At 44.1% G+C, this 27,244-nt stretch overlaps 4 protein-coding genes across 8 annotated transcripts; 2 read left to right on the top strand and 2 right to left on the bottom strand.

Annotated features, from left to right (window-relative positions):
* The first annotated feature begins 507 nt into the window (after positions 1-507).
* On the top strand, positions 508-16,302 carry LOC132792440 (uncharacterized). Its single transcript, XM_060801857.1, has 2 exons — positions 508-1,422; positions 9,664-16,302. The coding sequence occupies exon 2, from the start codon at positions 9,672-9,674 to the stop codon at positions 14,277-14,279; it is 4,608 nt and encodes a 1,535-aa protein (XP_060657840.1). The 5' UTR covers positions 508-1,422; positions 9,664-9,671; the 3' UTR covers positions 14,280-16,302.
* A 765-nt stretch (positions 16,303-17,067) lies between these two features.
* LOC132792705 (uncharacterized) lies at positions 17,068-20,603 on the bottom strand. Of its 4 annotated transcripts, none has more exons than XM_060802271.1 (6): positions 20,127-20,603; positions 19,347-19,521; positions 19,116-19,295; positions 18,862-19,052; positions 18,150-18,797; positions 17,068-18,071 (listed from the first exon to the last, which is right to left on the bottom strand). In XM_060802271.1, the coding sequence occupies exons 2-6, from the start codon at positions 19,494-19,496 to the stop codon at positions 17,309-17,311; spliced, it is 1,932 nt and encodes a 643-aa protein (XP_060658254.1). In that variant the 5' UTR covers positions 19,497-19,521; positions 20,127-20,603; the 3' UTR covers positions 17,068-17,308. The 4 variants fall into 4 exon arrangements, with proteins under 4 accessions (XP_060658254.1, XP_060658176.1, XP_060658334.1 ...); XM_060802193.1 differs by having other exon boundaries at positions 17,069-18,071; positions 19,347-19,524; XM_060802351.1 differs by having other exon boundaries at positions 17,449-18,084; positions 19,347-19,524.
* A 130-nt stretch (positions 20,604-20,733) lies between these two features.
* LOC132793145 (dnaJ homolog shv) lies at positions 20,734-22,259 on the bottom strand. Its single transcript, XM_060802867.1, has 2 exons — positions 21,055-22,259; positions 20,734-20,994 (listed from the first exon to the last, which is right to left on the bottom strand). Exons 1-2 carry the CDS (start codon positions 22,073-22,075, stop codon positions 20,939-20,941), a joined length of 1,077 nt encoding a protein of 358 aa, XP_060658850.1. The 5' UTR covers positions 22,076-22,259; the 3' UTR covers positions 20,734-20,938.
* A 453-nt stretch (positions 22,260-22,712) lies between these two features.
* Positions 22,713-26,466, top strand: LOC132792962 (protein croquemort). Of its 2 annotated transcripts, none has more exons than XM_060802544.1 (5): positions 22,713-23,015; positions 24,488-24,649; positions 24,709-25,811; positions 25,870-25,960; positions 26,028-26,466. In XM_060802544.1, exons 2-5 carry the CDS (start codon positions 24,521-24,523, stop codon positions 26,181-26,183), a joined length of 1,479 nt encoding a protein of 492 aa, XP_060658527.1. In that variant the 5' UTR covers positions 22,713-23,015; positions 24,488-24,520; the 3' UTR covers positions 26,184-26,466. The 2 variants fall into 2 exon arrangements, with proteins under 2 accessions (XP_060658527.1, XP_060658607.1); XM_060802624.1 differs by lacking the exon at positions 22,713-23,015 and adding an exon at positions 24,083-24,176.
* Positions 26,467-27,244: the final 778 nt, after the last annotated feature.

Raw genomic sequence — 27,244 nt, 5'->3', positions numbered from 1 at the left:
AACTATTTGTGCCAAAGTGGCAAGCTTGTGCAACTGCGTACTTTGGCGCCAAAGAGCAGGCATGAAAAATAAACAAATTCTAGCTAATTATGGAACGGCCGCTGGAGTTGTGCTAACTGTAAATAAAGAACGTCGTGTTCAATTAGCACTGTCGCCGCTGGTCGTTGCCGTTGTTGGTATTGTTGACGCTGTCAATGCCGCTGTGATGAAATAACTGCTACGACTTTTAAAACCACCTGTATGAAGTTCTTCCAAACAGACACACACACAACCGAATATATGTTTTTATACTACACACATACTATTGCACACCCACACACACACACATACAGCGCTCGCTCGCTCCCGAACTTTTACTAGCTTTCGTTTTGGCGCGTGCTTGGCGCTCAGCACAGCTCTTAACTTTTAGCTCTCAGTCGCAGTCAGAGTTGCCGTCGCAGTCTCAGTCGCCGTTGCTGTCGTTGTCGTCGTCGTCGCCGTCGCACCGTTGTTGTTTTGTGTGCTTTACCATTGCTGGCATTCGTATCTCGACTTTCAGATAGAGCGCACGTCCGTTTCGTTTCGTGTTTTTTACGGGGCGTCTCGTTACGTGTGTATGTGTTTGAGTGTGTTTATTTTCTTTGCGTTCGTTGTTACAAACTTTGTTTAATATTACTACTACAACTACTGCTATATTTACTACGTCGTCGTCGTCGCCGTCTGTTGTTATTTAGTTCTGTACAATTTACGCGCCGATTTTTGCTCGGATTCGCCACGCTGCTTGCCACCTGTACAGCGTTCTCCCCTAGTGCCTCAGCAATATTTATAACAATAATAATAATAATTGGAAACGCTGTCAATGCCGGCTTCAGTCGCGTTTTGTGTACGTGTGTATTTCTATCTGTATCTGTATCTCTAGCTTGCAAATTACACACAAATTGTGTTTCATAAACGTCTCTTTTTACAAACACGACACAAAAAAGAAATAAAGCAAAAATAAATCGGGGGAAAAAAAGTAAAGTGCAGAAGAGCGCGTATTATCAGCGACATTACCTTGGGGCAAATAAATTTGTGCCAAGCACCAGCAGCGGTAGCGGCAGCGACTGCAACGTCGACAGCGCTGCCAGTGTGGAAGTGTGTGTGTTTGTGTTTGTGTGTAGTGCGTAAAAAAATGATAATTGAATGCAATAAATAAAACGGGCCCAAAAGGCAGAATTTATCAAATTATATCACAAGTAACAGTGCACAAAGCACAACAACAGCAACAAAATAATCAAAAAGCAGATACAAAACAAACACAATAACAACAAGCAACAACGACGCGTCGGCAGAACGTTTAAGTGAGCAGCGACAGCGACAGAGGCAGAGGCAGCGACTGCGTCAGCGACAGCGACTGCAACTGCGACAGCGAAAATAGCAACAAAATGTCGAAAAACTGTTGAGGTTTGTATTGGTATGCGTGTGTGTTCGTGTAATGTTAACTATAGCGTATGCTTTATGAATGCCGAGAGCTTTTCTTTGTGTGCGTGTGTGTGTGAATACGTGGTTTATTTGCTGCTTCAGTGCATACGCTGGCTTCAAGCTGCCCTCCCCACCTTCACCTCACTCCCCAACACTCACACTTTTTCTCCCTCTCGCTCTCTCTCTCTGTCGCTTTTGCGCTGAGTATGGCTTATGCTGCCAACAGCGCAGTCAACGCAATCTTGGGGTGCTCTACTTTTTCTGTTCTTTTGGCATTTTTTTTTGCGCCCCAATAGCGACGGCGACAATGTTGATTACAACCGACAGCCCAAAAACACACACACACACACACATGAACAGATAGACAACAACAAGAACAATGACAAGACCAGCAGCAGCAGCACCTACAATAACAGCAATAACAAAAGCAGCAGCAAAAGTGTGTTGACATTTTAGTTGTTGCTTTTTATACCCGCTAACAATAAAGGGATAGGGTATTATACTGTGATGATGATGAAATGAGTTATTGCTACAGCAATCATGTTTCAGTTCATGAGCTATATTCCCTTACTAATACATTTCTATATAAATTTCGACAGATGAGTAATGGAATTGTATAAGTTTAATAGGGTCATATTTCACTGGTATTGATGATTATTAAATAAAAAACCACAACAATTTTATAGAATTAATATTAAAAAACTACTAAAAAATACTAGTAGGTATCGCATAGTCGAGCACAATTCACTTTCTTTCCTGTTGTGTTTTCCCCCATCTGTTTTGCTCTATATGTATAAATGTACATATGAATATGTGCGTGTGTGTGTGTGTCTGTCTGGCAGCAGCAGCAGCAGGGGTAGCGTACGTGTTTAAATTATCAAGCCGAGCTTGTCAACGCAAGCAACACGCACGTGTGTGTGTAGTACATACGCATGCATGTGTAGTTATTGATGTATGTGTGTAAATACAGCTGTATACATGCATAGCGACATATATTTACATATGTAAGTGTGCCGGTGGGCTGGAATTTGGACTGGAAATGCGCATAGGGCTTCAGTACACGCTACGAATGCCAGAGATAGACGAGCGGAGATGGTGGTGGTGGGGAAGCGGACAGACGAAGGAGACAACCTATTGATTTTCAATCGATATTTATCGTGGCTTCTGCCGTGCACCTTTTCCCCCTCCCACCTTGGACACACACACACACACACTCACAGACCAACTGACTAAGTTTCCAACTGTGTCTCTTTTGCTTTTGTGCTTTACTTCTTGCCATCTTTGTTTTTGTTTCGCTGCGCTGTTCGATTTCTGAAATTTGTTTTGCATTTGAATTGCTATTGCTTCTTTCGCGACCGCGACAGCGACAGCGTCGTTGGCGTCGCAGCTGACGCCACTAGTGTGCTGTTGCTTCTTCTTCTTCGTTCTCGTTTCACCTTTGCGCTCGCTGCGAGACTCACTCACGCATGCATAATCAACAACTCAATATATAAATGTGTGTGTGTGGGGCAGCACTTCCAACGTTTAGTGTTGTTGTTGTTGTTGCCGCTGCTTTGGCTGTCAGTGTAATCGCGGCTTTTTTATTATCTTTTGATTGCGCGCTGCTTTTATGGTTGCCGTTGCCGTTGTCGTTGTCGTTGTTTTTTTTTTGCTGTCGCTGTTTGTCGCCTATTTTGTTTTCGTTTTTCACCCATTTTGTTTTTGGTTTTGTCAATTCCCTTTTTGCAAAGCAACCGCAAATCGGTTTTGTTGTTGGTGTTGTTATATTTTCAATTTGTAGCCGTTGTTTCTGCTTTTTGCCGTTGCTGCTGCTGCGTTCAATTTAATTTGATTTAATTCGCTTTACAGTTGCATTTACTTTACTTTTTTTTTCGGTACTACATTTCCCCACCTGGAAAATCAAATGCTGTCTCTTTGCTTATGTTGCCTGCCTGTCGCTTGTCGCTTGTTTGTCATGCTACGCCATTCGAAACGTCACCGGCCGTTAATGGGAGCGTGCACTGTAAGGAAAGGGGAAAGGGGGTGACTGTCATGTTTGCTTATGAGCAACTACTAGGCAAGCAGACATGCATGTGCATGCAAGACTTACAGCTGTGTGAGTGTGTGTGTGTGAATACATGTGTACGCCTTCATTTCCGCCAAAGCTGCAGCTGTCAAATGTGCAGAAGAGACGCCAGCGTTCCTTGTCTCCCACTCTCTTTCTCTCTCTCTCTCTCTGTCTCACTTATACCTCGTCAGCCGGCGCTTGACTTGTTTTCTCACCACGGCAACCACTTGTTTTCCCAAGCACAACAACAACACTCGCACACACAAACGAGAGCCTCACATACACACACACATACACTAATACACTTGGCCTGTCATGTGCCAGTGTGGCAGCGTTGCCACCCTTTTCTTTTCTGTTTTTTTTTTTTGTCGTCCGTTAAACAGGACTTTCCGCTCTGTTTTGTGTGCCGGCGTCTGCGTCTGCGTCGACGCCAGCAGCGACGCCAACCGCATCTCATTCACATTCACATGCCGTTGCTTTGCGTCTCGCGCGTCTCGGCAACAGATGGAAAAGTTTTAGCTGCAAGTCGCACGCAGCAGCAGCCATAAAAAACAAAGCTGCTTCGCACGTCTTGGAAGTTGTGTGTTTTATTTAATTAAAAATTACGCATACGCCGCGTAGTTCCAGCCCTCTTAACTAGACTACACTATCGAGCGCGGTCAGTGTAAAATATATTCTGTGTCTGTGTGTGTGTGTGTGTGTGAAGCTGTTGCGCGCGTTTTTTTTTGGGGCAAGCAACATATGGCAACATAATTGAGACGATTCTCAAGTCGCATTTGATTTATTTTGCATTTTGCAGCTCGCGCACTTTTCTTTTATTCAACGCCTCGTATACGCAATCTATCAATATCGCAATCTATCGTAACATCTGGCCCGGTTTCCGTCTCAGTTGCCGTTGCCGTTGCCTTTACCGCTGCCTTCGCACCCAGCACAGCACAGCACAGCAAAAAAGAGACACAAGAGTCACATCGATATGCACGACGTTCGAATTTGTGTTCGAGTTTGAGTTTAAGTTTGAGCCGCAGACCCAAAGCGAAACGTCTTCGATTTCGTTTTGGATTTCCATACGCTTACGTATGTATAGATTTTCAATATACCCTGTCCCTTTTGCCTCATTGCACAGAGGTCGTTGCGTTTTATAGTGAAGTAAAGTGACGATACTCTTTTATTTTTGTATCGATATTTACACAAAAATAAAGTAGTTAGAGAAAGAGTTTAAAGTTATTTGAATAACATAATCGATACTCAAGTATTTTATGATCAATATTTACAAAAAATAAAAAAAAAGATTGAGATAAAGTCTAAAATTATTCTACTATTTAGCTGTGCTTATTATTTTACCTTGCTTACTATATATTTCAATTAAACTTCATCATAAAATTTAATTCATTTCATAATTTTCTAGTTTTTGAATATATGTATTTCATTTTATGATTCTTTATTCTTATTTAAAAATTTTCTAGTTTCACAATCTTTCACGTAATTTATTTCATATATATTTCTTGTTTTTAAATATATTAAATTGTAACATTCTCTAATCTCATTAAACATTTTCCCAGTAGTTTATTTCGTACTCGAATTTTTCTACTTTTAAAATATGTTCAATTTAATATTTTCTATATCAAACTCTATAAATTTATGTCTTCATTTAACTTTAAGTTCTTTTACTATTCCATATTTTCATACACATATGTTATTGATTCTGTTAATGTAATTTCATGAAATTATTGCATAGTAGCACATGAGATACTCTTTTACTTTTATATGTAAATTCATTAAATACATTCCTATTTGTTTCAATAAAAATAACTTCCCTTTTAAATGAAATGATGTTAATGAAATATTTATATTCTTTGCTTTGAAGAATAGAAATTTAAAGACTGAATTGAGAATTGACTGAATTTAAATGTATTTATCACATCGCTGCACATACAAAAGCAAGAGCAAAGTTTAGAAGGGTATTTGAGTTTCTACTTCCTTTTCCTCAAAATGCAAACTTGATGAATTTTTGTTGAACAAGGTTCTGTTGACAAGATTCTGCACACGATCAGATAAGCAGAGGAAACAACTTCTTTCTTTTTACCAACAAAAGTAATTTGAATAGTAGACGAAAAAAAAAAAAAAACCTTTAACGAGAGTATTGAATATTCATTTTCATTTCGATCGCGATTATGCCGATAATGATAATGATGATGATAATGACGATGATATTGGCAATGGATGAGAATGATGTGTGGTTGCTTTGCCCCACTTGGACACGCTCAATTACACTAAAAGCCATCGATATCGCTGCTGCGTAGTGCGGCTCATTAGTGATTAGTCCAAGTGGTCAGAGGTTAGTGGCAAGGTCCAGCAATCTGCCATCCGCAATCTCTGACCACGCCCCCCTCCCCCATGGCGATCAATGAGTTGGCCAACGCATCAAGCTTCGACTCTCAGTCAAGAAGTTAACATGAGTGCGAGTAATTCGTGGAGTCGCGCATCGAAAGTGAATGAAAGTGAATTAGCATAATGAATACAGTGCTCGACGGTTCTATGTACTCCTCTATGTACTTTGCTGCCGCCGCCGCTGCTGCTGCCTCAGCACCCTGCGTCTATCACACAAACTGCCAACGGCGCACGGGGCGTATGCGTGCTGCACACAACGGCACAACAACAACAACAGCAGCGACAACAGCAAAATCGACTTCGAGTGCAACTGCAACTTGCACTTTCGCTGACCGCTGCCTGCTTCGTCTGCTGGTCACAGGTGGTCATTGTCTTTGTCTTTGTCTCTGTGGTCAATTTGTCAGTGAATGGAAAAAAAGAGAAAAACCCATCGCAGCTCATTTGGAATGCAAGATACAGAGGGGGGAATGGAGAAAGGGAATGGAGAGTGAAGAGTGAGGAGTGTCTCTAGTCTGGACTCGAGGGTAGATCTATTGGCTATCGGCTTAAAGTAGCTCGCAGTCAGTCGCAATTATCTAGACAATTATTTTCGAGTCCGCATATGCTTGTGTGTGTCGATGTGTGTGTGGCCCACTTTTATGGCATTTTGTGGCTTCTGTTCCTTTTCGAATACCCTGCAAAACCACTTAAAGTGAATGATATGGACTGGAAAAAGGCAGCTGATAAAATAGAAATAGCAATAGTATTCAATTTGTAGCAATATACAATTTGTTTCTTTATCCCAATGTAAAATATTTTGAAATTTTGAGTCATTAAATTTAAAGCATGTTCTTTGATTGATTGTTGCTGCTTTAAATCATATTTAAAAAAATTGTTCATATATGATTTAAATTTTTATGCCAAAGAGGAAGCTGATTAGAATTTGATTTAGTTGCATATGGAGAGTTATAAATAGGGACTATAGCACATTTACTGTTATTGGTTTATGCTTCAATGCTATAATAAGTTTTTATGAAAAGGAGGAAACTGGTCAGAAGGTGCTATAATTGGAAATAGAGAATGATAAATTGATGTCAAAATGTTCTCTTTCAGAATAAAATACCTATTAAATATATCCCAGTTAAGAAACACTCCAAAATTTGAGATCTTACTGCTTTGAAGTGGCATTGATTGCACAGAGATCATGTCAAAGATTTCTCCAGCGTATTTACAAGTCGAGCAGACTCTCTTTCAGAATAAAATACCTAATAAATGTATCCCATTCTATCACTTAAGAAACACTCCAAAATTTGAGATCTAACTGCCTTGAAGTGGCATTGATTGCACATATATCATGCCAAAGATTTCTCCAGCGTATTTACAAGTCGAGCAGACTCTTCCAAAGCACTTCTATCGACTGTTGGGCGTTGACATTGAGCGTCGTCCGCACAGCAGAGCACATAGAAAGAGCAGACGTGCTGTCGTCGTCCATTGTCCATCGCCTTCTGCGGGGGGAGTGGAGGAGGGGTAGTGGGGTAAAGCGGAAGGACATAGTGAAGGGGTGGCAATCGTTAATATTTAATGAACAATCGCATTTCACAAAGTTGACGCGCGGCGCGTTTCAGTTGACAGAGTGTCAAAGGGGCAAAGCGAGGGGAGGGAAGAGCTAGCAAGTGAGTGAAGGGATGAAAGCGAAAGGGGGGCGAAGGGGGGTAAAATGCCTGGGCAGCATTTAGACATCAGGCCCAGTGACACACTTGAAAGCGAGGAGTGCAGGAATGCCAGAGAGAATGAGAGAGAGAGGCAAGAGAAGAGCGCGCGTGCTGCGACATTTATGACCATTAAAGTCGCCCACCCGCAACAACAACAACAACAACTAGAACAACTACTACAACAACAACAACTAACTCGACATCTAGGAGCACAGCAACAACAACAGCAAGCTGAGCACAACAAATGGTTTAAGCTACCTGCCAGAGGGTTGCGGGTTTTCCATTTTTCATTCAAATGCCATGCAATAATTGCTTTTTCCTGTGCTGCACTGTGTGTGTGTGTACTTGACTCTGTGCGTATGTGTGTGTGTGTGTTATGGGGCACTGCGCCAACTGTAAACAATGAATAATTCCACACACACTCGCTCATGTGTATATTTATCGTCTGCTTTTGTTCTTATGCCCTTGCAAAGAGCATAACATAAATAAGCGCGTTTCATTTGCCCAAATTAGAGACAACTTTAAAGTAGCACTCAAAATCGTAGCTAAAAACGTAGATAAAGTCGCGTTTCCCTCTTAATCCCATTCTCTGATTACCTGCCTGACATTATTAACTATTCAGAAGTCAGGCTATAATCGAATTCTCTGAATTACGACCTCAATCGCAGTCAATTGCTTTGCCTATTTTAAGCTGAGGCGCTTCTGGAGTCTATTGTCCTTATTCTTTTTATACCCTACACATAGGGTAGAAAAGTATTTTAAGTTTGTGATGATTAAATGATACAAATTGTATCAGTTATAAAGAACTTAGTCCAAAAATCTGGTATATTCTGTACTCTATGGTATATTTTAAATTTAGTACTATATCATTATACCAAATGTAGCCTTTTTAATTGTTAGTAAAGTTAAAAAGGTAGTTGCATTTATCTACATAATATGTAAGGCAACTTTTTGAATATGAAGTAATATTAAAAACAAAGGGATTTGATTTTAATCTAATTTGCCTAGTTTCTATTTTATTTATTTATTCATTTCAACTCATCATGGGTCAATAACTATGATATCATATATTGAGTTTAGTTTTTATGGAAATTCCTAATCTAAATGTTTTTCTTTTGAGAAAGTTTGAATTTATATTTGCAGCTTAAGCAGTTAGTGTATAAAGCGAAAGTCATTGTATAAGATTTAACTCTAATTTAAATCATTTGTTTTCAAAGTATTAACCAAGCGAAGTACATTAAGCAATAGCGACCACAACCAAAATTTATCTCTCACTTCATGTATAATAAATTCTTTCATCACACCCACTAAATCGCTAGCTAGGAGTCTCGCATTTTTACATAGCAAAGCTGTTAGGAATTCCTCAAAGTTTTCATTAAGATTTCATCAAAATGCCAACTTGAAGTGGGTCAAATTCGGGATTAAATTCCAGCATTTAAATTTATGTTTATCAAACCCGAAAATAGAGCAGCTTGCCGAGACTTTTCTAATCTGACTCTGACACGTTTAGGCGAGGGTATTTGAGCAATAAATGTGTATAAAAAGTTCAATTGTTGATATTCCTAAAGTTAAGTTAAACTTTATTAAGCCTGAAATATGAGTTCTCTAAAGTGTGCCTTACTCTTTTGTATTCCTTTTTTCTTGATACTTCATTGCCTTGAAATTATCATTTCCAGGGTATTTCACTAACGAATGTAAGGCTTTAAATTGTTCCCTTTGCTTTAAGTTAAGCTTTGAGACGTATTATTACTTCGCTAAATTCTGCCTTACTCTATTTTACTCCTATTTCTTCATTCTATATTCAAATGGTTATTTACAGGGTATATTCGCGTATACATTTAATAAATCCAAAGTTGAACCTAAATTGTTACGATTTCCCTCAACTGAATAATGAATTTAAGTTAAGTCAATACCACCTTACCGCACTTCAATTGCTACTTACAGGGTATTCCGACAACAAATGCATGTTAAGCTTCAAGTTGTTGCCTTCATTTGTTTATTTACGACATGCTCGCAGTGTTCTCTCTCTCTCTCTCTCTCTCTCTTTGCGTGTCTGCCATTTATCACTCTCATTAATTGGCTTCTTTGTCGTTGCAGCTGGCAAAATGGACGCGGCCGCCATGGCCATTGCAGTGGGCGGCAACTCTGGCCCTGGTAGCATCAGCAGCAGTAACAGCAGCAGCAGTAGCGCCAGCAGCGGCTACGGCAGCGCAACGACGACGCCAACCACACCGGGAGCAGGCGGGGGAGGGCAATACGAGGGGGCAACGGCATCGACGTCAATGCCAATGGCCACAATTGCCACTGTGGCGCCCTTCTACAGCGAAGCGTTGACCAGCCTCGATGCCCAGCACCGCTATCAGCAGCAGCAGCAGCAACAACAACAACAACAGCAGCAGCAGCAACATCAGCAGCAGCAGCAGCAGCAACAACACTTCTATCATCAGAATTACAACTACAATTTGGATGCGTACAATTACAGTGCCTACAACTACAATGGGCCACGCTACGAGAAGCTGGCGGCGGCAGCGACGAGTGCCAAGTACAACATCAACATCAACAGCAGCAACAGCAATTCCCTTGGGAGCAACAGTCACAGCAACAGCCAGAGCAATTCCCTCGGCAACTCGCTCGGCAGCAACTCGAGCAGCAACAAACCTCAAGCGGCGGCCACGCCCTTCTATGCACAGCCACCGCCCACACAGCAAATGTCCATGTCGATGCCGTTGCCGATGGGCAACTACGCGACCAACAGCAATCCCTACGAGGCGGCCTACAAATACAAGTTGCCACAGCAACCGAGTCAACTCCAAAGTCAACAGCAATATCACAACCTAAGCATGATGCCCCACAGCATGTCACCTCACAATCTAAGCATGAGCATGGGCATGAACTTGGGCGCACACAAGCAGCATCAGCAACATGCGCAGCAGCAACATCAGCAGCATGCACAGCAGCAACATCAACACCAGCAACAGCAGCAGGCGCTGCAACAGCAACAGTTGCCGCCTCTGGAGCCAAGCTATGCGGCCATCAAGCCAAGCAGCCGTTACCAGAACCTGGCGCCCGCTGTCTACGGCAGTCCAGGAGCAACTGCAGCAGGAACAGCAGCCACAGGGACAAATGCTGGCTCCTCTGCTTACTACGACAAGTACGCCATGTCGCTCTACTCCCCGAATGGAGCTCCGCTCAGCTTTGGCGCCCCTGCCCCACTTTACAGTCCCCCGGAGTTGACAGCAGAGTCTGCGTATCGCAAGTCGGCAACTGCCAGGGAAGCCAGTTGCCACTGGAGCGTGGATTATCAAAGTGCGCCCAGCAATGCGGGCACCTCAGCGTTGCCTTATGCCACAGCAGTTGCTGCGCCCAACACCGCAGCAGCAGCAGCAGTGGCTGGCGCTGGGAATGAGCTGTACTACAAGTACGACAAGTATCCCGGCACAAATCCCTATCAGAGCAATCACCTCGCTCAACCCTACGCTGCACGTGGCATGTGGCCCAATCCCGCGGACAATGCGCCGCCTCCTAATGCCAGACAGAGCTGTTGCACTCAGCCCTTCCCACAGCAGAGTTGCTACTATCCCCGCAGCAATGGCTACAGCTCGGTGCCGCAATATCCCGCCAGCAATGCGGGCCACAAGCTCAAGCATCCGACGGATCTCTACTACGCGGAGGCAGCACAACGCAGCTATGGCTACGTGCCGCAGCCAGCGGGCGCCAACACAGCCACGAATACGCCGCCCACGCTGCCCAACAGCAGTCAGCAGCAGCGCTATGTGCAGCAGCTGAACATGGGAGGCTTGGGTGCTGTTGGCCTCGAGGCGAACGTCAGCACCGCCTACTACAATGATCTCAGCAGCCTGGACAACCTGGGCTATGCCGCTGCGCAGCAATCGCATCGTGCTCAACCCTATCAGACGGGCGCCTCGCTCGAGTATCAATACCGCAAGCGTCCCTTGCCCGCAGCGGTGGCGCCTGCGCCCGCCTCGAACAGCGGCTATTGCTTGGCTCAGTCGGCGCAGCCGCCGATGAGCAATCTCAGCAATCTGGAGGCGCATGTGGACAGCTATGTGGGCTATGACCTGCACACTGCGGGAGCAGCTCCGCACTTTGCTCCCCAGGGACACAAGACACAAAACACCCCGGGGGCTCCGAGCTCAAATAGCTCGAATATACGCGACTTTCTGGCCAGTTGGAATGACGACGAGGAGGAACTGCCCACCGTCTGTCAGCTGCGTGGTGAATCCGCAGTTGAGTTGCCACCTCAGGCGGTGGCAGTTGTGGCACCAGTCGCTCCAGTTCCTCCTGCCCCCTCCAGCTTCATGTATGAGACTTTACCACCCGCGGGTCCGGCAGCCACTGCTGTCGTTGAGCCGCAGGTGAGCGAGCTCAATCTGCCCGATATTATCATTGATCACCACGAAAAGGCGCACGTCGACGACTCTTTTGGCAGCTTCGATGTGGAGAAGGAACTGGACGAACTGCGGCTAAAGAAGTCCGACGAACAGCAGACTGGAGATAGCGATGCGCTTGCTGCGATACTGCGAGATCCGGTTGTCGTGGCCGAGGAGCCGCTGCCACTAGCTTTACCTCTACCTCTCCCTAGTCCCATTCCCATTCCTGCTACTCTCCCAGAGGCGGTGGCTGAACCTCAGCCCAGCATCGAGTTTGATCAGGGTACCAGCAACTCCAACGAGTCGACGTTCGAGAAGGAATACGAGACATTCATACACAAGATCGACGACAGCGACAGCGAAACAGGAATGAAAACTACGGACAATAGCGAGTCTGGGGAGCATGCAAAGCGCTTCAAGTTCTACAAACGCAAGCGAAAGACAACGGAGCCTAACAACGAAATTGCTGCCAAGGTAAATTCACCAGCTCCCCCAATTTCAATGCCAACTGCCAAGGCTGCAGCTAGAGCCAGTCGCAAATTGCTCGCTCGAAGACGTAGGAATCGCATCAAAATGCTCAAGATACTCGAGTTCGAGAGTCCCAAGATCAAGCATCGTTTTTACTTCCGCACGATGAAGCAGCTGCGTCGCAAGTTCGCCCAATCCTCGGTGCGGCAACAGCGAATGCAGCGCATGCGCCGTCAGTTGGCACTGCGCAAGGAGCGACGCCTGCCACTCATCAAGCGACAGTCCGCCATGCAGTATGTGCAACATCCGCAGCAGCAACCACAACTGCAGAGCCCACCTAGTCTCAAGGGACTCAGTGCCTCTGCAGTTAGTGCCTCGGCGGAGTCGTCCACAGGTCGCGAGACGGTCATCAAGAGTGGCTTTGCAGTGCGAGAGAGTCTAGACTGCAAGTCACTTGAGTCAAAAACCCCGCAGCAAGCAACAGAGACGCAGACGGAGACAGCCGCGGTACTCGACCTAGATGTGCACAGCGGAGACTCGATTCACAGCTTGCAATCCGTGGAATTGCTGGGCAGCTTCAAGGGCTTCGACGATGTGGAGAACATCAATCTATCGCCCAAGGCCAAGCTGCGCGAGGAGTCTGAGGAAATAAGACCCCAGCAAGCGAAGCAGCTGGAAATCCAACGTTGGCTGCGCAACAGCATGGAGGATCTTTCCGTGGCAACCACCACAGCAGCCACAACAATAATTTGCCTGTCCTCGTCGTCGTCCTCTTCGTCAGCATCCACGTCCAGCTCCTCATCGAGCAGCTCGTCGAGCGAGGACTCCTCCAACTCAAGCAGCAGCAGCAACGACGACAAAGCGGAGGCAGCGAGTAGCTCAAGCAGCAGCTGCTCTGGCGAGGAGAGCGATTTCAATGAGTTGGCCGCATTGCAAAAGGAGCTGGCAGTGGAGCCAAAGCCAAGCGTGGAGCTGCCAGCGAATGCAGCATTGGAACAGCAGGAATCGCTTGAGAAGGTGTCCAACAACGATATTGCCAAGCTCAAGCAGATACTCGAGAGTGATGGCGACGCCGACGAGGAGGAGGTGAAAGCACCTCAAGCGAGCCCCCCGAAATCAGATGCCGAGCAGCAGGTGGAGACCAGCAAAGTACCAAAGCTAAGTGACCTTAGTAAAATTGCCTTAAATAGTTCCTTAAAAAGTAGCGAGTTAGTCATAAGAAACGGCGCCTGCTCCCCGAAGCCCAAGTCGGAGTCGCAACCCCAACGTGAGCTGAGCGTGGAGGAGGCATTGGCTGAGATGTATCAGCAAATTGGCGTCGCCTCCGATCCCGAGGATTGCGAGGCAGAGACCGAAGCTGAAACGCGCAAGAATCTAGAGGAAGCAGCAGCTGGCGCAGATGTGCTGCTGATAAATCTTGCGGAGATATTCGACAACAACAGCAGCGATCTCTATGTGGTGCAGTGCGACATGAACGAGAACATTCTCGGTGTGGTCAACGGAGGTAGCGAGCAACAGCATCAACAACAACAAGAGGATCAGGCTGATACACTACAACTAATCGAGCTGCTCGCTGAACCCGAAGCCGAGTCCGAAATGGAGGCAGATGGAGCACAGTTCATACACCACGAGGAAGTGGTCGAGGTGCCGTCGGAGAAGAGCAAAAGCGGAGAGCGGCGGAAGTTTCTCAAGTATCTGCACTCAAAGTACGTGCAGAGCAACATCAGTCGCTTCTATCACGCCCAGCGAGTGCTCAAGAAGTACAAGCGACGACGACCTAGTTTAGTGCGCAAAAGTTTAGAGTCCAGGGTTCAGAGTGCAAGGGCCGAGGTCGTAGATCGGGAAACCCGATAGGTGGAATTGCCATCAAGAACGTTTAAGCCAGGCAATCAACTGGTAAATGAATCACCGAAGAGCTCAGCGCTGGCGTGCCTAATGGATTTTAAATTTGGATTCAAATTATCCCCACACACACACACATACACACATTCCTGAATACAGAAACACAGACACACATTTCGAGAATCTCAAAAGACTTGTTTATGTACATCAAATTTTTTGGCATTTTTAATATATATCTAGATAATATGTATAAATTACGATTACGTCGAGCAGAGAATTAAATTGTAATTAGAAAGAGCAGTAGAACGATAGTGAAAGAGAAAGAGAAGAGCAGAGAATTAGTCTTAAAAATCTATTTTGTAGATATCCGTGCAATATTTACATGCAAATATCGTGTTAAAACCCCCCAAATATAATATTGTTTTTGTTTCGAATCTCGGCATTTAGATGCAGCAAGTGCAGTTATTTTGTGGTGAACGCGGAGGGGGCAAGAGGGGGAGGCATAAACGCAAAAGTGACCCATTACTCTATGTAGAACATTTAGTGGTGATGTGATTGTTGGGAGTACAAGTGTTTTAGCCGCACTCGCGTGCAATTAGCTTTTAAACTGAGCGTATATGTCATTTCAGTCATATAAATACTTATCTTCATATACTATATATAGAGTTATTTCACTCGTGATACCCTCGAGATACAATTGACAGTCAAATGGAATAGCAGAAAAGTTGAAAAAGTTGAGACAATAGCAGAGAGTAAAGTAAAAATCGAGCAAAAACTCATTGAATGATTTAAAAGAGCTGAAGCTGATACAACATATCTTTCCTACAGAGTGTAAAGCAGTCGAGTACACTCTTTTTATAAACAGACTAAAGAAGCTGTCGAAAAAATGTAAGAAAAAAGTGAGAATCTATCAAAAACTTATTACAAATTAAACTTTGCAAAGCATTAATTTTGGCTACAAGGTGCTTAAACAGTCGAGTAGAGTCGCTGCAATGTTTATCAGCATTTTTAGAGAACAATTTGAAAGCACTTGTCATCAGAGGTCAGACACAGAGCAAGGAAAACAGATTGTTGCAGCCGTAGATACACGAGATACATTCCCAGCTACAGAGACAGATACAGATACATTACTGATAGATGTAGAGATACAAATAGTGAGAGATACAAGTGTGTATGTGATTTTTGCGTGTCGCGCAGCTCACAAATTGTCAACATGAGCCACACTGTAATTATGACGACGAGGGTCAGCCCTTTTATCAGACCGCATGATGACCGTGGGCTACCCTCCCTCCCTCCCTTCACCACGCCCCCTTCGTAATGTGCGCCCACGCTATCGCCTAGCCCTTGATTCGCTGTTGATGATTAAACTACGTTTTTTGTTGTTTTTAAATTTAAATAGTTGAATAGAGTTAGCTTAAGTTTTGCAACTGCCTTCGACAAATTCACATTTTGGGGAGCAGCAAAGTGCAGCCTAGACCAAAAAAAAAAGAAACAATTTAAATAAAAAAGGACGAGCTGTTAGATCTTATTGTTAGAGACCTGTTAGCGTTCAGTTCTTAGTTCAAGACTTGTTTTGTTTTATAGTGCAATTTATGTTAGGAGAGGGAATATACAAAAATAGAAAATTAAATAAAAATGTAGATCCATTATTGGTTGGGCCTTACACACACACACTTATTTACACACACTACTATATATTTATAGAGTTTTAGACAATGGTTTGTTACAGTCCGATAATTCGATTCGAAGATTCGTTAGGCTGGACTGATCCGATACGCCATGGTTTAGGTTTATATAAGACCGGGCAAACAAAACATTGTCAAGGGCAGTGCCTGAACTACTAGTTGGCTAGTAGATGGTTTAGGTTAACTTATTAGACTAATCAAGTGAGACCACCTATAGCAAAAATTGCAAAATTGCAAATATAAATTAAATAATATACAATTTACGATGTCATTTCTCTTGCAACACATTCCAAAGGACCAAAAAAAAAAATGAAAAACAAAAACAAAATACACCTTTAGTAAACACACTATCAAATGTTATTTATAAATGTTTAGCTATAATCTTTATATGTATAGAATTTTCGGATTAATTCAATACTATACTATTTTTCAGCTAATTTTTGTGCAATCTTTTCGATACAAATCAAAGTAGTAGAAAGTAATACGCTTAATTTTAGTACAAAAGCAAAATCAAATGCAAAGCGCTAGCCCACTAAATGTAATAATATTTATTATATCTATGCAACAAAAAGAAAAAACAAAAACAAAAAAGCTGTAATATGTACATAACCTCAAAAATGGCAACCAATATCAACAGTACTAAATTTAAATCTTAATGTTCTCACCCACACATTCACACTTTGATAGATTTGTATGTATGTAAATTTGTAGCCTACCTTTATATGTATGTAAGTGTGCGATGTGCATCTCGATGGAGCCTTTTTTCATTGTACTTTTTAGCGTCTAAGCAAGAATGCGATAATCCAAAGCGATGCGATCTGTCCAATTGTGACTATTTGAATAACACAACAAAACACTCACACACACACACAACACTAACGGCAACTAAAATATTGATTGAAATAAATGTTTTATGTAAATGTTATTGCAAACCGAAAAACACGCGCGTCTTTTCTTCTGAAACTTCTTTTTTCTTCCAGACGTTTGGCAACTCGCTTTTGCGGTGGAGCTTGTGACGTCACAATTGCTTCTGTTTCTTTTTCCAGCGATGTGGCAGCGCTGTTCTGTTATAGTGTTGCATAGTAAAGAAATTGTAATATTTGAATTTGAAATTGCATTCGTTAGGCTTCATTTTACTTATATACAGAAATATGTATTGCATTTTAATCGATTTTTTTGTAGATTTAAAAAAACAGCACAGTTCACAAATCTAGTATTTGCAGGCTAAAGTAAAAAACCAACTGGGGTAAGGTTCTCGTCCAACTATCGTTTTAGTATTTGGTTTCGTTTCCTTTACGCTCTCTCTCTCTCTTAGTAGAGGTCGTTCTTTGGTTGCTCCCGTGTCTCGTGTCTAGGCTACTCGTACTTGTCAAAGTAGCGCTTCTTCAGATCCGGCGGATACGTCACGTATATGTAGTGCTCGTTCTGCCCACCACCAATCTCGCTTTGCACAATCTCGTGCGTGGAGGAAGAAGTGCGCAACGATTGCTGCGAGGCGCCCACATGTCGATGACGCGTCTCCAGCGGTCGAGGATGTGTGTTGTAATGACGCGGCGGCTCACCAGCTGCAGCAGCAGCAGCGCTTGCATTGTTAACCACACTTGTGGCTATGGGGCGGCTGGAGCTATTTGTATAGTCGCGTCGGTCTAAAATGTCCTGTGGGTAAACCAGGCTCGTCGAGTGACGATGATGCAAGGGCGTGTTGGCGTTGGAGGAGGACGCTCCCACTTGCCGGACGCCTGCCGACGAGGTGGGCGTACCCTGACTGCCCAGCGACGCTGCCCCCGCTGGACGCTGATCGGCGATGTAGTGTCGCGGACTGTGTCGATGATATTGCACTGGTTCTGGGTACAAATCTCGCGCTGATACCGCTGCCGCCGCCACCTGCTGCTGCTGTTGTTGCGGGTAATACAGCTGTTGTTGCTGCTGCTGTTGGTCCGCGACAGTCCGACCAGGTATCGCGACGCCGTCCAGCTGCTGATGCTGCTGCTGCAGCTCGTGCGGATGATGTGTCGCATAGTCGACATGGTAGTGATGATGGGGGGCAGGCATGTAAATGCTGCCTCCGACTGCGGCGCCTGCATAGTGGCTGTTGGCATTGATTGTCGTTTCTTCGGAGCTGAAACAAATGACTTGGGTTTGCTCAATCACAATCTCTCAGGGCCTGCCCGGCTTGGCAAGGCAGCTCAACACTTACTCGAACAGTATCCAAATGATGTAGTAGCAGAAGCAAATTCCCGTCGACAGCACAAATATCAGGATGACAATGAGACCCCAGGGAAAGGCACGTGGTTCCAATGGGCCATCCTCCCAGTACCGATCACAGGTGAGGTACCAGCAGACCGCCTTGTTCATCTCCTCCTCCATCTCCTTGAACGACTGATCCGACATCGACAGCAGCAAGCCGCCAATGCAACCTCTCAGCAGCAATTCACAGCGTGACTTCAGCTTGCTCAGCTCTTCGGGCTTACAGTTGGCACGCACCTTAGCCTGGCCATTAGCTGCTTCTGCTCCTTCGCCATGCGGCGTCTTGGTCGCAGCATTCGGTTGCCCGCTGCCCTCGGCATCGCCGCTGTGTTCCTCGCCCTCCTCATCTGTCTCGTTCTGCTTCGGCTCTGCCTTCGACTTGGACTCTGGCTCAGTGCGCTTTAAGTGCGCTTGACCCAGCTCCTTGAGCTTCATCAGCAGCTTCTCGGCCGCCGACTTGGGCTCCTCGCCAGCAGCTGTTGCCGCTGTTGCTGCTGCCTCAGACTGCTGCGATTGCTCGCGGCTTTGGCTTGGCTTCTCTTGGAGTAATTGACGATTTTGTACTTTGGCGGCACGCGTGGCACTCAATGTGGAAGTTCTTCAGGGAAGATTTATCTTTCATTTAGTGTACCTTGCACTTTTGTAAAGCATTAAACTCTCACCTTGGTATTAAACTCAAGTAGGCGGCATTCGCTTTGGCCAGTGCGGAGTTCTGACCCAGAGAGTCACCCCAGACTTCGATATCGGTGACGATGTGCTGATCGCCAAACTTGAGGCTCGAAGCGTCCTCCGTTTGGAACACTTCGCAACGCATGATGTCACAAAAGTCGGCCAAGCAAACGGAGTCTTCAGCCTGCCCAAATGAGAATGCATTAAATATGAGAATCTTTTAATGAATTATGTAGTTATTTCATACCTCATTGATGATGGACTTGTGCCGCGTGTCAAAGTGTAGATCCAGATACTTCTCCTGGTAGAAGCTTTTGCCACAGCGTCTGCATGTCCATTGCGTGGGTCGATCCCGCTGCTTCTCATCCTGTCGCGGTGCAAAGACATCCCTCAAAGGATGCAGCGGACACTCCAAGGGCAGCTTCACCTGTACATCAGATTAGTAAGCAAGTCCTTCAGGATTGTTTTGTGAACTCACCTGATGCTTGTCCAGTATGGGCGTCCACTTGGAGCGCACAATCTTACGCACCAGGCGACTGTTATCTCGCGAGCAGAGTATCTTGATAACGTTCGACGGTGGCCATGGTATCAGCAGCAAAATGAAGATCAAAAGTTGCTTGGATGTCATCAAGCAGTGCGTGGGCAAGTGCAATCTTCTGAAATAGGTCCAAGGCACAATGTGACATAGTTTGAATACTCGAGCAGTAAATAAAAGGAAAAGGAGGAGGCGAGGACAAGGACCTAGTGACCAACTGGCCAATTAATTAAGGGTACGGCCCCTTGGCACGGCACAATACAGACACGCAACCTGAAGCCGGCTGAAGCGTTTACCCGTTTCACTTTTATACCCTTCAGCCAGAAAGGTATAAGGGAATGATGTTTACTTTTAATATAAATCTAAGTTATTTATTTTGGATTTAAGTAAAATGTACTGTGAAGTAAATATTGAAATTAAATTGACCTTTAAAATTCAATTTTTAATTTTCTAAAAATATATATTTTGAAAAATCTACAGGGTATCTTAAAGTCGAGCACACACACGACCGAAGCTTTCTTATTTTGTTTTTGGGTCAATTCGTGTAAAAGGGGCAGCGTAGCAGAGAAAATCGATAAAAGAGCGCAACTCTGTGGGCGGAGAAGGGGAAGGCAAAAATTTAAAAGGATGAAAGGGATGAGCAGGGGAAGGGAAAGAAGGAAGCTACTGCTACTCAGTGGCGAAAAGATTTTTGCAATTTTCTATCGGGGCTTGGCAACTCACCTCGAATTGTTTTGGTTAATCAGGCGACATTCATCATCTATTTGCGCTTTTTACTTGCTGCTGCTGTTTTCTGCTACGAAGGCTGTGAAAAATGTTGCTCTTGAATTTTTAATGCGAATTGTGCGACGCTGCTTTTGAGGTTAAGTGTTCGTGTAACGGTTCTCCAATTAGAGGGCGTATTTTTAAATGCCAACAGCGTTTAGATTTGTGCAATACAAATGAATTATAATTTTCAGTTTACTGAATTAGTTTTTTGTCGATTTTTTATAAATAAAATGCTGCAGCGCTGTTTCCGCCTTACGTTCGCACTGCTGAAAACTTTCAACGCTCTGTCACGCACTTTTCTTTGCCAGGTGCGCTCTCTCTCGCTCTCACTCTCTCCGCCTTATTGTCCTGCGCCGCCATGCACAGCTGTTCACAGCGTTGCCACATGCGCCAAATAAAAAGACCATTCTTTGCCAGGCGTGGGCCTCCTTTCTTATTGTCCTGCGCTATGCACAGCTGTCCGCAGCGCTGCCACATGTGCAAAGAAAAAGCTGCGCTTAAACTACTACTACAACGAACACATTAAACTTATTAACTAAATTCATGACTTAAAATGTTTTAATTATAATTTCTAGATTTTCTTTTATTTTAGCATTTTTTCTGTTCTTGTTTCCTGTTCATGTTGCTGTTGTGGCGACTTGTTGGCACGCCTCCAAAATTGATTTAGTTCACAGTTTCTCTAGACTATAGTTATAGTTATAGCAAAGTCTTCTTCACACATCTACAATAAATACATCTACTTAAAGTACAGCCCAAGTGAGAATCATTCACAGCCCGTTGTAGACGCGATTTATGGACGACTGTGCGAGTATCTTCTTAAGAGCTGCAAGAGAAGCGAAGAGATTAAGCTTTAATTATCAGTTTTATCGGTTTAGAAACTCACCTTCCTTGTCCTCCTCGGTCAGATCCTGCTTGGGGAACTCCACGTCAAAGGTGATGTAGAGATTGCCCGTAAGATTGTTGTTCTCAAAGTTCGGCATGCCTTCGCCCTTCTTCCTAATGCGAGCTCCTGGCCACGTGATCTTCTCCCGCGTCACGCCCACCAGGTGTCCATCCAGATGTTTGATCTCCATGCTGAAGCCCACAAGGGCATCCTGCAGACTAATTGTGACATTTGTATACAGATCGTCGCCCTTGCGAAGGAACCGAGCATGCGGCATTTGCTGCACACGCACAATCAAATCTCCCGGCTCGCCATCGATGTGTGGTTCACCCTCTGCCACAAAGCGTGTCTCCTGACCATCGACCATTCCCTGTTCCACCTCTATTTCCAGTGTGCGCTCCTCATTGACCAGCTTAACGTTGGGACACTCGTCGCACACCGTTTGCTGTATCATTTGAAAGCGTCCTGGTCCCAGATTGCGAGTAACCATCTCCTGACGACAGTTGCACTTGCGGGTGCCGGAGGCTGGTTTCATAACCGGCTTGTTGCGCACAATTTCCACGAAATTGCCTGAGTATAGCTCCTCCAGCGACACAAACATGTTCATTACAATGTCAGCGCCTCTGGGCGTATCCTGATGATGATGATCATTGCCAAAGGGGAACCCAAAGTCTCCAAAAAATGAAGCAAACGGATCGCCACCGTGATCCATCATGCCCTCCTTCTTCAAACACTCCTCGCCACAGCGATCGTAAGTCTTGCGTTTGTCAGCATTCGAGAGGACTTCGTAGGCGGCGCCCAAATCCTGGAACTTGGTGGATGCATCTGGATCATCTTTGTTCTTATCCGGATGCAATTCCTTGGCCAGACGGCGATACGCCTTCTTTATCTCGTTTGTGTTGGCGTTGCGCTTCACGTTCAGTATCTTGTAGAAGTCTCTGCCCGCCGCCTGCGCTTCGTCCAGCAGTAGGCAGAAGAGCGCCGCCAGTTGAACGAGCAGCAAGCACTTGATTAGCTGCATGTTTCCTTATTTATTTTAGTATTATATGCTACGTGGTTAATGATTTGCGTTAGAGTACGATTGATTCAATCGCACATTATTATCTTGGCTTATCTTTTAATGAATGAAGCAAAAGCGGGCGCACGTCGAAAATAACACGACGACTGGCAAAAAATCAAAAGCAAAAGCTAACTGCGTTTGTGTGTGTGAGTCGTGGTTGCCGTTGATTGGTCAGAGCCGGCGTGGCAGTGCTGCCACCCTGCCAACACAAACAACTCAGCTGTTCGCTTGTGCAGTATTTTAACGGTCACACTGGTACCCGGTTTGCAAATAGTAAAAATGGCAATCCTACAATGGTTTGGTATAAAAGTACTGGAAACTATCAACAACTTTTTTAAGTATATATAAGGCGATAATCGTGTCACGACCACTTGTATTTAAAAAATGGCGGTGCTTGTTCTTTCAATTCGTTTTTTGTTCAAAAATTACTGTGAGAAGACTCTCGCATACTGAGGCAATAGGTACAATACAGCGCAGCATGTACTTTTTCAAATACGCACCAATAACAAATGAGATTACGTTAAAAATATGCAAACATACCAGGGGCTTTATGTAGCTTGGTATATTTTAGAAAATCCACTTACGGTCACATCATAGCACAGGGTACCAAATAAAACAGCTTTAAAAAAAGCTTCATTGAAAACAATATTCTACAAAAATAATTTGTTTGAGCTACGCTGTCAAAAGAGTTACAGCTGCTGCCTCCAGCGTTCATTTAGGAGTAACTAAAGTGCCTTGTAGAACAGCTGTGTCTGCTTTCTTTGCCGAGATAACAGCGCGAATCAAACACAACAGAAGCAGACTGTGATTAAGTGCAATAATAACAGTACATTAGTACTAGTAATAAGCAGTGCGACAAAGATAGCCAGACGCTCAGTCTGTATGCGCAGTTAACAAAGAGGTGAGTAATTAATGGCATTTAGCATGCCTCGGTGATGTGCAATAAACACAGCGGACTTTGTTGTCTCACATGATTCACGCTAAGCTTGACTTCAAGTGCAGTCCCATTGAAACAGGGTGGAACGCTATCACAGGGTGCATTGCTATCTGAAACGGACATAGTTCTCAGCCTGAATCATGATCAATAATTATCAGAGGCAGCAGAAGAACAAAGAACTTGTTGCTAATTGTTGCATTTAAGAATGATACGGACTTTAGGTACTACAATACTATTATGATAGATTAGGATTAGCCATTATCGTTTATCGCTAAATGTCTATTTATACTGTATACGTTCGTGATATACGAACCGCTGTAATCAGTGAATGCCTCCTGCCGTGCTAATCTTATCACGGCTATAAATAATAAAGTCGCTTCCTTGGTTTACCCGTACCCCCTGGGCCGGTAGAAGTTGACCTAGAAGCCTTACTTCGAGTTCACAACACACCCATTTCAGGCAGGTCGCCTGGACTGGAATATAATTAACTGTACAATCAATGCCTAAACTAGATAGAAGGCTGAAATTTAAACACAACATTTGTATTACTTATAATAATTATAAGAAAATAATGCTGTCAAAAATTCCCATTTTTGAAGAATTAGCTAATACATGTACATATGTATGTATAAACACTTTCTATGCTTATCTTATAGATATGGCTATGTCAGTCAATTGACTTCCTGGCTTAACTATCACTTTATACCCTAAAGTATGAAACATAGAAGCCTGCAATTTGAACACAGCGTAGTTTTACACATCTCCAAAATACTCACTATAACTTATTGCAAAGTGGGTTGAAAGTTCGTATATTAAAGCGTACTTTAGTCTTATCCTATGAATGACAAGTGTAGCCAGCATACTGAACAATCTGTAGCCTTAGCCTGTATCCACAATCACTTGCAGCCGTTAAGTATATGCACTTCAGATTAGCTGGCTTAGAGTTTGCTGATTAGCCTTTCCATAGATTGCCTCATTCAAATAGGCAAGCTATAGCTATCGTCGCCACAGTAGCTGCTTGGATTTGGCAGCGTTCACTGTAGCTCGCAGCACGCGCAAGAGCAGCCAAATAAGTGCCACTAAGCAGCAATAGGAACAGCAGCAACAACAGCCATTAACTAGTTAGTAAGTACTTAAGCTTGTACGCAAGTTGCGGTGCTAATCGCAGCACCGACGAGTGCACGACGGATGTGTCCATCTGCAGATATGATAAATGCTATTTAAATTCGATTCTAATCGCCAACTTTAAGTGCGTTGTATTGCCAGATAAGCAGCCAGCTGCCAAGGGGGCAATTGTTTTTAGTTGGATTGTCCCAAATAAAATTGGTGTCCAAAATAGGTGTATTAAAATTCCGCGATAATCTTTGGCTAGATTAGATTTACGACTGCACTAACATTGTATAACCATTTCGCTACAATTTTCCTACTATTTCCAGATGCAACATATCCTCTAGAGCGTCCATTTCATCATGTGTTGCAAGTGTTGTGGCGAAACGCAGCGCAAGAGCTGGGTCTTTGGCATTGGATCAGTGTTCACCCTATTGGGCATTCTCCTTGTCGTGCTGTGGCCCGATTTGGCTGACAAGCTAGTGGAAAATGTAAGTAGTGAAATTCCCAATTACCTTTTCCATCACAAATACACGTGTATATTTTGCAGGGCTTGAAGCTGGAACCCGGCACCGACACCTACGACAGCTGGCTAGAGGCTCCAATTCCCATTTACCTGAAGTTCTACATGTTCAACTGGACCAATCCAGAGGATATACGCAATCCTGATATCAAACCGCACTTCGATGAAGTGGGTCCTTATGTGTTCCTCGAGAAACACAAGAAGGAAAACTACACGTTCTATGACAATGCCACCGTCTCGTACTATGAGCGTCGCACCTGGTTCTTTGATGAGGAGCGTTCCAACGGAAAACTGACGGATATGATTACCGCTGCTCATGCCATCACAGCAACTGTGGCGGATGAGATGCGTCACATGCCAAAGTTCGTGAAGAAAATCATCAACTTTATGATGAATCACGAGGGCGGAACTTTGTATACGACGAAACCGTTGCACGAATGGATTTTCGATGGCTATCAGGATGATCTGACGGATTTCCTAAATCTGTTCAACACCTCGAAGATTGATATTCCCTACACACGCTTCGGCTGGCTGGCAGATCGCAATGGTTCGTTGGAGTACGACGGACTCTTCACTATTCACACAGGAACCGATGACATCTCGAACGTGGGTCGCTTGACGCATTGGAACGAAAAGAACGAGACTGGTTTCTATCCGGCACCCTGCGGCATTGTCAACGGAACCACGGGAGATCTGTTTCCACCGCGACTCGATACGGAGGGCGAGATTACCATCTTTGCCACGGATGCGTGTCGTTTTATGAATCTGCGGCCGGAGGGTACGTTGCAGGTGCATGGTCTGACCGCCACACGTTGGGTGGGCACCGAGGAGACGCTGGACTCGGGAGAGAATTATCCTAATCAGCAGTGCTTCTGCGATCCGCGACTCGAAGAGTGCCCCAAGACGGGCGTGGTCGAGTGCAAGGCGTGTCGCGATAAGGCGCCTATTTACTCTTCCTTCCCTCACTTTTATCTCGCTGACGAATCCTATTTGAATGCCGTGAACGGCTTGAAACCCGACAAGGAGAAGCACGAGTTCGTCATGGCCGTGGAGCCCACAATAGGTGTGCCATTGCAAGTGCACGGCAGGATTCAGATCAACATGATGATTGAGCCGGATGATGACTACGAGTAAGTGACGAAATTAGCTTTTGTTTAAACTCTGATCTCATTGGTTTGCTTTTTGCAGCATTTATCGTGGCGTGCCAAAAGTGTTGATGCCCATGTTTTGGTTCGATCAGTATGCCGAGCTGAGCTCCGAGCTGGCCTCCACAGCCAGGGTAAGCAGAGATAAAAATATTCTTCAGAATAATGAGTTACTAATTCGCATTCTTCGCTTCCTCATAGCTGGCCATCAACCTTGCCGACTATGGTGTTTACTTTGGCATCGCCTGCATTGTATTTGGCAGCATCTTCCTGGTCACTGGCATCGCGTTGACCATCACCAAGCGCTGGGTGCGTCGCCCCGAAGTTGATGACGAGGACATTCTGACCACCGACTAAATGTATTTGTGGCCATTTTAGCTTGTAAACCAATCATAGCCAAAGTGCCAGAACCAGTTAGATGTTAATCCGAAGCTAGTTCATTTGTTGATTTGTTTGTTAACAATTCATGTTTCAAAATATGTGATACACCACTACACTTCAATTGTTATATTCGAGTGCACAGCGTGCACTTTCAGCAGCATTCCTCCTTTGAGATTCTTCTGTGCAATTAGTATACATCTCAGTTTTGTAATAAGAACGATAATAATAATACTACTACTACTAATAATAATAATGATAACACAACACTTATTAATCATGATTTTTACTCAATTTTATATAGTATAGTATATAGTATATAGTACATATACGTATAGTAGTCATATAATCTATATGGATATGCGTTTTGCTATAGCTCTATACTATATGGCCGATTTTGATATCATATAGCTACGCGTGCCTGTGTTTGTGCGTGTGTGTGTGTATGCGGGTGATACAGAATGCGCATGTATTTTTGGAGTGTGACACTTGTTGCTTAGCTATAGGCTTTTAACTTGGAAAAACCTACGCAAGCTTTTGTGAAACACACAACCACAATGACACAAGCGCATACTTAAACAATGGACACACATATACAAACAGAAGCACACAGAGCAGAAGGGGGTTAATATATAAACATAATATGCATCAAAATCATCAACTTAAAAATGAAATTCAAGGGGTAAAAAATAATAATCGTGAATTGATGTGGGGTAATTGGTAATCGGTAAACATAATCATATAAATCCAAATCGAAATCATAATAATAAAAACAGAAGCGTCAACGCTCACTCGTTATTATAGTAAATTCCAATATCGATACAAATACAATATGGAATGGAAAATAATTAAACAAACGGTGGGGCAAGGCCTAGGCAATTACATATACATATACATATATATACGATATTAATAATGGCATTACGAGGGCGCGCACTCTCTCTCTCTCTCTCTCTTTTTAAGATTCATTTAGTTCCATGGACAACTGCAGATTGATCCAAACAAGTTCCAAACTGCAGCGATCGTTCAGCAAAGCGCAA

The sequence above is a fragment of the Drosophila nasuta genome, chromosome 2L (assembly GCF_023558535.2).
Source record: "Drosophila nasuta strain 15112-1781.00 chromosome 2L, ASM2355853v1, whole genome shotgun sequence".
Classification (NCBI taxonomy): Eukaryota; Metazoa; Arthropoda; class Insecta; order Diptera; family Drosophilidae; genus Drosophila; species Drosophila nasuta.
This window is presented reverse-complemented; position numbering and strand designations above follow the sequence as displayed.